Here is a 13,580-nt window from a genome sequence, read left to right on the forward strand (position 1 = left end):
CTTCACAGTGAACATGACCTGAGAAGTTCAAATTGTGATTTGATACAATTAATAAGATGTCTACAATTTAAATAAATATGTATGAAATAAAAGCAAACATATTAATAATTTACTATTATATTTAGGCCTATATATATATATATATACAAAGGAAATATATATGCACTACCGTTCACAAGTTTGGGGTCAGTAAGAATTTTTTTTTTTTTTGGAAAGAAGTTAAAGAAATTAATACTTTTATTCATCAAGGACACATTAAATTGATCAAAAGTGACAGTAAAGACATTTATAATGTTACAAAAGATTCTATTTCAAATAAATGAATTCTATTCATCAAAGAATCCTGAGAAATAAAATGTATGACCGTTTCCACAGAAATCTGACCTGTTTTCAACACTGATAATAATCATAAATGTTTCTTGATCATCAAATCATCATATTAGAATGATTTCTGAAGGATCATGTGACACTGAAGACTGGAGTAATGATGCTGAAAATTCAGCTTTGATCACAGGAATAAATTACACTTTACTATATATTCACATAGAAAACAGCTGATTTACACTGGAATAATATTTCACAATTTTTACTGTATTTTTAATCAAATAAACACAGCTTTGGTGAGCAGAATAGACTCTTTTAAAAACATTAAAAATCTTAGCGACCCCAAACTTGTGAACGGCAGTGTATAATCAAAGGGAATTATACTGTGATGCACTAAAGCAGGCATGTTTTCATCTTTGTGTGCTATAACAGACATTTGAGCTTGCAGAAATGTTTGCCTATATTATATTTTCTATATTATATTATATTAGATTGATTTATGTAGTGTAATAGCAGTAGTATTTTATTTTTTTTTTTTTTTTTTACGGCATTTAGGTTAAATTCAAAAATAGCTACTGAACTTAAACCCTTGATAAATATAGATGACTTAGTTTGCACAGGGCAAACATTTATCCTGAAATAGGTCTGCAGGAATGTGATCTGAGGCAAAGTCCAAAAATCTAAAAGTTTATTGCACTCTAAATGTTACCTAAGTAGTCAGACGGGGTACTTTTTTTTTTTCAAAACTTGATTATGGTCAAATCTGTTAAAATTCAGATAAATGTGATTACATAAAGATCCTAAATTACTCCAAAAGCATAAACAAACATTTTAAAAATAACATTTACATTTTTTTTGTGACATTTTATCAATGCTAAGTTTATTTTAAACTTGATGGAAGTAAAAAAAAAAAAGCCAAGAGAAAGATGTTTAAATTTTATTGCACAATTACATAAATAATTTAGTATACGTTTTATAGAACTGCGGTTTAGAAAATGTGGCTCTGGTGAGATTTGTGCTGACGGCTGATAACATGAGTTATCATGTGTGTTGATAGTGTACACTACGTGGCCCACATTTCTTATTCCCAGGTTTGAGAAAAACCCAAGAAAAATCATAATGCCACATCATAAAATTACATTATAAGGAACTACGTGCTAGTTCGAACTTTATTGCCACGGTTTGTGGAAAGCCTTTTTCTGTTCCAGCACGACAAATGGCCATATAAAAAGCCACATGACTTTACCTTTGTAGTGTATGTTAGATAAAGTATTTTTGTTAGTTACATAAAGTAACACACACACACACACACACACACACACACACACACACACACACACACACACACACACACACACACACACTCTCTCTTAAACAATTATGTGTGTCAAGACCTTAAAAGACATCTACTCTGGTCAAACACCCCCTGAACTCCCACACCAAGTTACGGTCACAATATAGCATTGCGAAAGGTGCTTATCAGTCCAAACAAACTTTATTTTTGGACATTTATCATCTATTCTTGGATTCAAATGCTTTAAATAGTTTAGCTAAAGAACTGAGCATTAAGCATATTCTAAAATTCCCCACACAATAATCTTAATACTCATATGCATTTGGATCACAACATGTAAATAACACTATTAGTTGCACAACTGATGCATTGAATCATCACCTAGGAGCAGATTTTGTGTTATTTATTGCAAATTTAGACTGCATCACTATAAGCAAACCTGTCCTGAGTCTAAAGTAATAAAGACAGACAGCTATTAGCATAATAATATTTTTACAGCCGTGGCTTCTGTATGTTGTCTAGGCTTATTCCAGAAAAATGTATGTTAAATTTTAATCATTTTATGAGAGAGTGTGATAACTGTAGTTAGAGTTAATCATTAATCAGGTTTTTGTACTGAACTGTTTCATTGGCATTCCATTTTATGATATAATATTGCATTGAATGCAAACTCAACGAGTTAAGATAACTCAAACCATTTGAGGAAACCGATTGCCTTAAACCAAAGTTTAAAAACGAATATTTATGAGTACAGTCCACTACAGTACAATCCATCTGAGTCGACTTAATATTCAATTATAAAATTAAACTATAATTTCACTTAAATACTTTGTGTAGCTGAAACTAAGGGGCCGTTTACATGACACAGTTATGGACAACATTTAAGTTTTTGAAAACGATACTGTTATCGTCTCCATGTAAACTACTAAAACATGAATTTGTGAAAACGGCGACGCCATGTACATGCGTATTACGTGTTCAGTCTATGGGCATGTAGAATGCCTTTACAAAGTGACATCGCCAACTACTGGCCTGGCAGCAGAATACAGCGTTTTTAATCGTTTTTGCGAATCCTTGAGTAAGGGGATCGTTTTGACAATGTTGTTGTCTGTATGCGAAAAAAACTTCTTTAGTTTCTAGTACATTGTTGTCATGTAAACATACCCTTAAATTGTGTTAAACCATTAAAATCTGATTTTTTTTAATTAAAGGCACAATATGTAAAGTTTTTGAATTAAATTGTCCAAAAACCATTAGAACAGTTTTATATATTTTGTTGACTTGTGTACTTACCTTATCCCAAATTTTTCCAACAATGATTAAATCCAGAGAAATCAGCTATTTTATCCAGTGTAATGTCAATGTCTGCATTACCCCTGATTTCTGTAACCATGGAACCATCAAAGACGCTTTAATATATTTTGTGTTTTATTAGACAGGTGAGCAACAATTTGGATACCTTTATCGACAGAAAAATAATCATTGTTATATAGTTTAACACAGTTAGTCTTATTGTTTGAATCTCTTATTTTCTTGATTTATTGTGAGTAACATGTTTGCACCCAAAAAGTAAATCAGACAACACTTTTATTAATATGATATTCTAATATCGATCTAGTTTATTGCAATGTGCAACAAGTAGTCATGTTATATGTGATATCACGTCATTCATGGCGTCATCAAACTACGCCTTTGTTATTGTTTTGAATAAGTGACCTCTAGCAGCTAAACTTACATACTGTGCCTTTAACTCCATTATTTTACCATTAACTGCAAGTTAATAGTACAAGCACACCTGCATGTACTATAATAGCAAAGAGAGTATATCCATGCTGAAGTGCACACAGCCATTGATTTTTAAATAAAGCAACATGCAGTTCTCAACCTAACCACTAACTCGACTCTTCACCACAATGAAAAACAAACAAACATTAAACTCTAACAGTTCACCCCCGATATTAATGTTGTGCAAAACACATAAAATAACACTTAATTTTAAGTTTACACAACAACGATGTACTAAAAACGGAAAAGTTTTTCATTTGCATTCTTGCATACAGACAACAACACTGTCAAAACGATCCCGTTAACACGCGTCTGAGAAAACGATTAAAAACGCTGTATTCTGCTGTCAGGCCAGTAGTTGGCGATGTCACTTTGTATAGGAAACCTACGCACCTATAGACTGAACACGCAATACGCATGTGCATGAGTGTTTTCACAAATTCGTGTTTGTGTAGTTTACATGGAGACGATAACGCTATCGTTTTCAAAAACTTGCACTTTGAATCCTTTTTTCAAACGTTTGCATTTTCAGGCACCCAGAATGCCGTTGTTGTGTAAATTAATGGCCAAAACGCATACAAAGTTTTCCGTTTTTAGTTGAAAACGGTGTTGTAATCAATCCCTGTATTGAAGATGCAGCTAGAGTGACACCTCACACACATGGAGTTTGTCCAAGGTCATGAACCAGTCATAAGAGCAATCTCACAACAAAGAAATCTACTGTGGCGTGAGGGGGAGGATCAACGAAAGATGAACACATATTCGCAGGACATTGCAGCATGCTTTGATACTACATTCCAGGCAATGTCTTGGACAGAAACCAGATGCAATTACAGTAAGTCTAGATTAAAAAAAGAAAATCTGCTTTAAGAAAGTACCATTGACAATATGGGCTACTTTGTACATAAATAAATATCCACTTTGTGACATAAAAATTCTATGAATCTGTTTTTGTTTAAATATAAAAATGGTAAACTATACACCTACTTGTATGATTTATTTTTGGTTAAGGACATTTTTGAAAGTGAATTGTGGGTAAAGCAACTATCAATGATAGTTTAATTAGACAACAAATGCTGCCCCAAAAAGAAATTTAAACATACATTTTAAGAAGATACTTTACCTTGCTCATGGTATGAAGGTCCATGGTTTGTCTTCCTCATGGGCGCATCATTTCAAAGACAAATGCGCGTAAGGTGTAGGTTTTCCTTGGTACTTCCAGCTCAATGCAAATGGATCAAATGAAATGGAAATATATTATATACATAAACCGTTGATCAGCTTATCCAACATTCTTCATGGTCAACTGTGGATATTCCAATTGTCAATCACACCAAATTGTCCTTTGTGTGGTCCATTTTTAATCATCCAAGTGTCCCAACACCAAAGTCCAAATAGTTTTGTATAGCCTGAATAAGTTGTTCAGTATTTTCATTCCAGTTTACTAATTCCTTGTCCGGCGTTGGAGGCGTACCATCAAAATGATACTCAACCAGCTTTCCTTGCACCACTAAAGCTATCTGACTCAATGATAAAATAATGACTAAACTTACAGAATCATGACTGCATTATGCCTTTTAACTTAAAAAATCTGAGTATTGCGATCCTTTGAAACACTCTATTGAGGAAAAAGGGTTTCATTCATAATTTTCCCCCTCCCGACTCCCTGTAACTTAGGCAACAAAAGGTTCTTCTTCCTGTTTTGCAGAAAAATACCAACACCTGTCTCCTTCTACGCCAATTCAGACCGCAGGCCCTTCTTGTTGCCATGGCAAACTTGTCACCTTGGATATCTGTGAAGACCACACACCACTGATATGGAAAATACTTTGCTTGCCCTGGGTTAAGTGCCCAAAGGAAATTGTTAAATGAGGCAAAATTACTTAGGAAAACATTGGAGGAGTATGAGTGTTGTTTGGTGAAAATGAGTGACAGTCTATCTAGTGTTCGCTTAACACTAACCCTCACAGACAATAGGATATTTTATATTGTAATATGGAATTACAGGGAAATGCTTGTTACTGTTGGTGCAATACTATATCGGCCAAAGATAATAAAAACAAAAGATATGGAATCTGATATTAAAGCTCAATAGTTGGTCAAGCTTGTTTGGTGACGCAAAGCCACCTTGAGAGCTCCTTTTATAGCCAAGACCAAAAAGATTTATAGTTCACTGCAGCAACTTCTTATCAAATCAACTTATAAAGATAATACAGACAGTAAAAGTGAGAATCTCTCTCTTATACAAGGCCTGGACCCTGGTACAACTGTGCTGGTCCTGCCCCATTTTTCACTCTATAGGCAAGCACTAAGTATTGTTGTGTAGCATTATACATCAATTTGGCATTGAAGGTACTTGGGCTTCTACCAACTCTAAAAGATTCAATCTTAATAATTCACAATGAGTGACTACTCTGACTGTATTGAATTATTATATTCATGCTGTATATTCAAAAAAGTCTTGTGTTTTTATAAACTGCTCATTTAATAAACTCCGTCTTCATCTTTTTGCAGTTATTCAGTTGGTTGTTTGATAAATGTATCCATTTCGTTCAGTGCTCTTTTGTATTTTCAGTTTTATTTTCCACAATACTGTTAAAGGTAGGGTATGCAATTTGTTTCATAAGCACTTTTGTTATACCTGTTGAAACACCCTTAGCAATCAACAATAGTAGTGGTCTAAATATTAAAACATGTACAAATATCTTTCCTGGAAGTCACAGGACCAAAACATTTTCGTCCAATCATTGCGTTCGGACCGAATGTCCTCCCTGCCTGTCAACCTATGTGTCTGTATACCTCCGTGCACCCTGTGCTATTCATGTCCTCAGACTCAGATTTATGTGTTTCTCTTGCAACACTATCAACACAGAAATTAATCTGCAGCAGTCAAGTGGTACAACTAGAGCTCTGTAAGTTGTTTATGTCCGTTATTATTGTAATGTTATGGGCTTTGAGACATGAGGTAATTTAACAACGTCTCCCATCTTGAGATACTTCGCAGACTCTGCTGTGAGCATTCATGTGTTTTGAAGGAGGTGTGGCTTTGGAGACGCTCTGAAGGGAGGGTGGGATCTTATGCTTTCAAAGTTAGCTTGCTATTGCTAGCCTGTCCGAAATTGCCTACCCTAGCTTTAATGGATTAATCTTTTAGGTGTGGTCACATTGGTGAAATTTTGCGGCCAAAAAAAGTCCATTGTCAATTAGTGTAGCAATATATGAAACACAACAGACACAGAGGTTACTTTCAAATCAATCAATCATTTTGGTCAATGCGGCAAATGCGTGACGAACTTGAAGCAGTTGCGAATTGTGTGTGGGGAAATGTTTTCCCCTCAAACCAAATTCCGATGTGTAATGTAGTCCACTGAGGTAAGTTGTAGTTGAGAATCCAAGTGCAGTTTATTTATAGTGTCCAAAGATCCAAAAATATAATAAACCATGAACAAAAATTGACTACGAGCTGTATGTATACAGCTCCATGTTTCCATGTGCCAGGTCTGGCACATGGAAACATGGAGCTGTATACATACTTCAATACATGACAAAGTATCAAGGCAAACATGAAGGCTTAAATAGGACAAGGACTAATGAGTAACAAGAAACACCTGAGCATGGTCAAGACAATAAACCAATGACAAACAGAGCAGATTATCACGTAAGAAGACAAAAGTTGTGTTCGACATCGGCTGCGGGTGGATGTAACCGATCGGCGAGAGAGTGCAGGCGGGGAGGAGCTGCAAACGGAGACGTGAAGTCGGACACTTTCTGGCTCCTGTAGTGACCACTCACGTGGTGTTTGCATACTTTACCACAGCTGAAGTGAAATAAATGCAATATTTGCCAAATACACAGATGTTTCAGAGACATTTTCATTCAATACTTTATGTAGCCTACTGCTTCATACAGCGTCTGTTTGAACAAGAATAAAGTTACTATCAACTACTATCAACTACATCTACTATCAATGAAGTGGAGTCTACGTTTTTTAATCAGTTTTTGATAAACATGACACAATATAACATCGCAAAAGTGTTTACTGCTATAAAAAACTGATTTATGAGCTTTAGTGGAACTAAAGGTGTGAGAATGTCATGAGGTGAATCCGGCCAATCGTGGAACAGCTGTGTCGTCATCAGGGGCACGTTCAAGTTCAAAACGGTGCACAACGGTTTGCTACGGTTTCCGGGTTGAACGTCATGGTTCCTGGAAACGGCGTGCACCGGTGTGCAACGGGGTTTGAGATACGTCAGAGCGAGAAGTTTCACTCTCAGTACACTTCCGGCTTCTGAAGTGGTTGCAGTTCCACTCTGATTCCATATGAGGGCGCTCACAGGACGAGTGCAGAATGAATGGAGGTCTATGGCGCTATACCAAACAAAATCCACTTTTCTCAGGATATAATTTTTTGTCTAGTAATTTGAATGTTGTATTCGAAAGGAGATGCAAAGAAATTACACATTGCTGGGTGTTAGATCACTTATTTGCTTAAAATTTTTTTTTAAAGTGTCAATGACGTCATACATACATAATATCAACATAATGATGTAGTTGTTTGTATTTTTAGCTTCATTGCAAGTGTATGATATTTGGTATAGAAATAAACAATGGTAATTAAGTGCTTTTCCTAAAAATGAGAAAGAAAATACAGGGTATTAAAACAGTATGAACTACAAATAAAGTCAGTATGTGAGGCTAAATAGATGTGTTTTAGTCTGAATTAGGTAAGATGTGTGCTTCCATTTCAGTTTCAGCAATCCCTTCACTCGATTGGGATGTTCTCTTTTGTTCTGGACGGCAAGTGCAGTAACTGTAACATCGGGTATATTTTGTAGTTTTAAACACAAATTTATACCGACTTCATCAGGCTCAGAAAATTCTTCACAAAGAATGGCCTTCTCAGCTGCCATAGTTGCAACTCTTGCGTCATCAGAACAGTGTGTTCAACGCATCACCGTTTCTGTTTAAAAAACGTTGTGCAACGTTTTGTTGGGGCTGAACGCAGCCCAGAGCTTGTGCAGCCGCTCTTCAGAAGTTGCGCTGGCTGAGTTCTCCAGCTACTCTCGAATCGCTCTTGCAGTACTTTGATGGCATACATCACAGTCACGTGGCGTCGGGCGCTGTATTTCTAACCGGCATGCACAGCAACGCAAAATTTCAATGCAAAATGCAATGCAAAATTTCTAACCGGCATGCACTGCTTCAAGTCAGCTCCGATCGGTCTGTGCAGAGCTGCATGAAGTTGAACAATCCTAAACAAATGAGAATATTACACACCACATGAACTAAGGGAAGCACATGACAAGATAACATGAGGGCAAGGGAATCACACGACAAACCAGGACACAAAGGAACCATGACTACAAAATAAAACACATGAACCATGAGCATGAAACAAAACCAAAACTTGACATGACAGAATACCCCCTATGGCTGGCATCCATGGGTGTTCATGGACAGTCTCTGTGGCTGTGGCATGGGGCACAATGAGTTCAGGGATGGCCTCCGTGGCCGTAGCATGACACATATTGGGAGACTCTGGCGTGGCGGCCATGATGTGAAGAGGCTCTGTCGTGACGAGCATGACATGATTTGACTGTGATGTGGTGTGTGTGCTGTGGAATTGCAGGGTTCCTCATTCGCAGACTCCATAGTAAATTAGGAACTACTCAGCAGTAAAGCCTGTTTTATGCTTCTGCGTCGAACTGCCGCCGTAGCTACGTCGTAGGCTGTGTGTAGCGCGCGTACCCTACGGCGTACCCTGACGTGCACCTCTCCAAAAATGTAACAACGCGTCAATTCTACGCGGACACAAGCGCTGTGATTGGTCTGCCAGAACCCCTCCCTCGGGGTTTCACACGCTCCCTAGGTACGCGTCAACGCGGACAACGACACAGAAGTATAAATTAAAACCAACACGTTGCCTACGGCGTATAGGCTCCGGCGTATGTCCGACGCAGAAGTATAATGAGGCCTTAAGGCATAGGCAATATATAGCCAAAATCCCTGGGAAATTGCTCTCAGGCATAAGGTAACTAAGAAAGTCATTAAGTCCATGGCGAAAAGTGTCCTTTAAGACATGACAGCGATCACATGGATTCCTATTGAAATCAGGCTGGATTTTGCCTGAGAAATTGGCTGAACAATGGTAAATATGATCACACCTTAATTCCTAAATGCATGGGGATTGAAATTACTGGATTTGGCCCTCGAAAGTTCCCTGAACAATGGTAGATATGTCTGCACATTTAGGGGTCATTCATTTGTCCATGGGTTCCATTGCGGCCCTATCTGAATTAGCCCTGTATGGGCTATTGGAACCCATGGACAAACTTTTTTGGGGCCCATTCCTTAAGCCCATATCGTGGGCTAATGGCTGGGATAGTCTATTTTTTTTTTTTTTATTCTACTGCCATGTGTCTGTTGTATTTTAAGGCAAAAACATGTTCTGTGTGAATGGACCCTAAGAAATCAATACAAGTAAGCTGTCTGAATGATCCAGAGAACCATTATGCTAACCCATATGACCCATTCATAACAAAACAACAACTCTGTAGACTGATTCATTCACCATTCTGGCATTTCTAGCTCTAATTCTAACATGGGACTTTATAAAAAAAAAAAAAGGAATAAGAGTACTTTTTAAAAATGACTCCCCATGCACAGTGCTGTCAAATAGTCTATAAATAGTTTTCCTCACACACTGTACCCAATTCAATATTTCAGTCACAGGGACTGTGTGTGTCCCAGAGCTTTGCTCAAGGACACTATATTGAAATGGAACCTTTGTAGTTCTCCAGGTCATGGGCTGCCCTAATTTGGTTTGAATATGTAACATTTGTTCTGCCAGTCTGCCACTCAGACTCACATTCAGTGTCTCAGGCCTTTGTTCCCTCCATTCACATTCACTCAGTTTCATTGCATCCATCCATCCATCAATTTCAACCCTTAAAATCTCTAGTATTTACTCTCCCCTCATCGTCCACACGTCCTCGTTCCCTGCTGGAATCTAAGTACTTGTGCTGTTATCATGGCTCCTGTATTTAGGAGGCTCTGGGTGCCCATGTAGGGGACTAACAGAAGCAGTGCAGACCTTTATAGAGAGACGAGTGATAAGAGTCCTCATACATAAAGACTCTATGAGCAACACCCTTAACCCAGGAGCACATACACAGAGCAAAGCAGACAGTGAACATGGTGAGTGGACACGGCTTCTTTTTAATGGTTTTGAATATAAAGACAATTAATGTGAATTTAAAATAGGAAGGATTTATAGTGTATATAGAAGCATTGTACACTCTTGAACTAACTCTTCTATTAATATTATTTAATATGAGAACATTTAGCCAATAAAAGCATACACATTTTCTTGAAAATTTTTTATTCTGTGACATAAGTCTCAAAAAAGTCATTTCAATGAGCTACAGAATTATTATTGCTGTGTATTGAATGTTATAGGCTGCCTACCAGGTCCTTCCAATTATAATTTTAATAACTTTTTTCACAGGCTAGTAAGAAAGCTGCATCTAAGAGGGGGAAAATTGCTCAAAGGGGCTCTTCTAATGTCTTCTCCATGTTTGAGCAATCACAAATACAGGAGTTTAAAGAGGTCAGTTTTTTTTATTATATGAAAACCAAACTGAACAAAACATTACAGGTTGCATAACCATCAACATCACCATATGGTGATGTATGCAGTAAGTATATCCAACTTTACTACAATCACGTAAAGCAATATCAAAACTCTGCTCCGTGATTATTTATATCGTCAAACTATATAATTGCACAGGTATATACACATATATATCCAACATATATAAGCTGTGCATTAGTTTACATAATTTGTGACAATAGAAATACTCGTCAAATTTATGCCACTCGTGTAAATCTATATATTCTATAAAAAATCTCAACTGCTTGATTATTTATATCATTGCAAAATGTAATTATATCATTGCCCAGCTCGAATCTGCTAAATTCAACTAAGGCATGAAGGTATTAAGATATTATAATCATTAACATCATGATTTTCTGTAAAGTTGCTTTGAAACAATGTGTACTGAATGTGATACGATAACTAGTATGATAAAAAGCTATATAGGAGGGAACAAGAAGAAGTTGATATCATGCTAGATTGCTTTAACATAACAAATAATCTAGTACAAATGTGACATACATTATGTGCTTCTCTTCAGGCATTTGGCTGCATAGATCAGAACCGGGATGGAGTTATTAACAAATCTGACTTGAAGGAAACTTATGGACAACTGGGTATAAAACGCATTCGCTGTATCTTACATACAAAACATCATATGAGTAAAAAGCTTTTTAGATAAACATTGAGTTCTTTGTTTGTGCAGGGAAGCTGAATGTGAGTGACGAAGAGCTGGAGTCAATGTTAGCAGAGGGAAAAGGGCCAATCAACTTCACTGTCTTTCTCACTCTCTTCGGAGAAAAGCTCAATGGTATGACGGCTGAACTTTCAAGATCTTTCAAGAAAATATACGTCTTAAACGAGGATTTATTATAACTTTGTAATATTCCTATCTCCAAACAGGCACAGACCCAGAGGAAACCATCCTTGCTGCTTTTAAACTCTTCGACCCAAATGCTACAGGAGTTGTCAATAAGGATGAGTAAGTGTACAAAACAAAAACACAACAATTTTACTGTATTTTACTGTGTTTTTTAAAAGACAATTGATGTATTTGGTGTCATTTTGTTTCAGATTTAAGAGGCTGCTAATGAACCAAGCTGATAAATTCACAGCAGAAGAGGTTAATATTTGGATTTAAAAATATTTATGGAATAAAAAAATCAATAGATACCCGCAATGTTTCCCAACTTTATACTGCTATCACAATCAACATGATTTTAATAGCCCGTGTTATGAGGTGCTGTGATAAGAATGTGTACTTTTAGAAGAATCACTTAGGCGTTGGTCTAATCTACTTGATTCTATTTCAGGTTGACCAGGCTTTTGCAGTCGCTCCAATTGACGTGGCTGGGAATATTGACTATAAATCACTTTGTTACATTATCACGCATGGGGATGAGAAAGAGGAGTCTTGAATAAAGACAAAACTTCCATTTCATTTGAACTTTGTCATTTCAGTTCTATCTGCAATTGTGTTCATGTCAACCCTAATCAGCTTTCATTATTTAAACCTTTGTTTTGAATTTTAAAATGATATTTATAGTTCTGATTGATATAATAAAGGCAATGACTTCAAATATATTGCTTGTTTCCTTTTATTGAGCAGTACACTGCAAGATAGCATTGTAATGGATTCATAACACAAAACAGGATCTTGTACTCTATGTATTTAATCGATAGAGAGAGAGAAAATGATATGACATGAAGGCTACAGCTCATTTATTTCAGTTTCATGAAATTACATTCAATCAATATGCAGAATAGATACATATTATTAATATTTCTGAACATAACTGAACATTAGAAAATACCATAAGGATGGAATATTTGCTCACTTGCAAATTGTGTCTGTAATTGCTGCCCCCCACAGACAGTTAGTTGAACTGCATTTAGTTACTGGAACTTGCGATGCCCTTGAATTCTTGGACTAATGGCGCATTGTCTAAAAATAAAATAATAAAAAACATATCAGTTGCTTTGTTTAATTATTTTAAATGCAGCATGAATAATGCATTATGCGCTATGTAAAATAATATGTTTTTTTATTTATTTTATGATAAACTATATTTAGGATAAAGAACCAGAGAATCCAACTTTTTCGGAAAATAAAATGAACATTTTGCCTATTTCTTCCTCATGCCATTCTAAACCAGTATGGTTTAACAAAAAATGCATTTTAAAATGTCTATTTTATGCTGATTGACCCTAATGTTGTTACAAATATCGACTTTAGTGTTCAGAAAGAAATGCATAAAGGTTTGGAACGACATGAGGACTAATGACTTAATGAATAATGAATAGGCTATAGCCTACCTACTAAAATTCATTGTCCAAAAGACTGAACATTTGTAAAAACAGCTTGCTATACTGTGCATTACTAACAATATAATACAATAAATGTATATAATAATAATCATAATTAATGCAGTTTATTATTATTATTTGTATAATAAATGTCTTCCCTTGAGTTTCCTCGAAAAGTTTACATTAATTTAAATTAAACCTCGAGAAAGAATTCCT

At 36.1% G+C, this 13,580-nt stretch overlaps 1 protein-coding gene across 1 annotated transcript; it reads left to right on the top strand.

The window, feature by feature from the left end:
• The first annotated feature begins 10,474 nt into the window (after positions 1 to 10,474).
• Positions 10,475 to 13,004, top strand: myl7 (myosin, light chain 7, regulatory). Its single transcript, XM_084390140.1, has 7 exons — positions 10,475 to 10,600; positions 10,911 to 11,012; positions 11,599 to 11,674; positions 11,764 to 11,868; positions 11,961 to 12,039; positions 12,132 to 12,180; positions 12,371 to 13,004. Exons 1-7 carry the CDS (start codon positions 10,598 to 10,600, stop codon positions 12,473 to 12,475), a joined length of 519 nt encoding a protein of 172 aa, XP_084246266.1. The 5' UTR covers positions 10,475 to 10,597; the 3' UTR covers positions 12,476 to 13,004.
• The last annotated feature ends 576 nt before the right edge of the window (positions 13,005 to 13,580 follow it).

This window comes from Rutilus rutilus (assembly GCF_951802725.1).
Source record: "Rutilus rutilus genome assembly, chromosome: 19".
NCBI classification, from domain to species: domain Eukaryota; kingdom Metazoa; phylum Chordata; class Actinopteri; order Cypriniformes; family Leuciscidae; genus Rutilus; species Rutilus rutilus.

Coding starts and splice junctions, on each gene's coding strand:
- myl7 (XM_084390140.1), top strand. Junction 11,675..11,763: donor GGAAACTTATGGACAACTGG/GTATAAAACGCA, acceptor TTGTTTGTGCAG/GGAAGCTGAATGTGAGTGAC. Junction 12,040..12,131: donor GGAGTTGTCAATAAGGATGA/GTAAGTGTACAA, acceptor ATTTTGTTTCAG/ATTTAAGAGGCTGCTAATGA.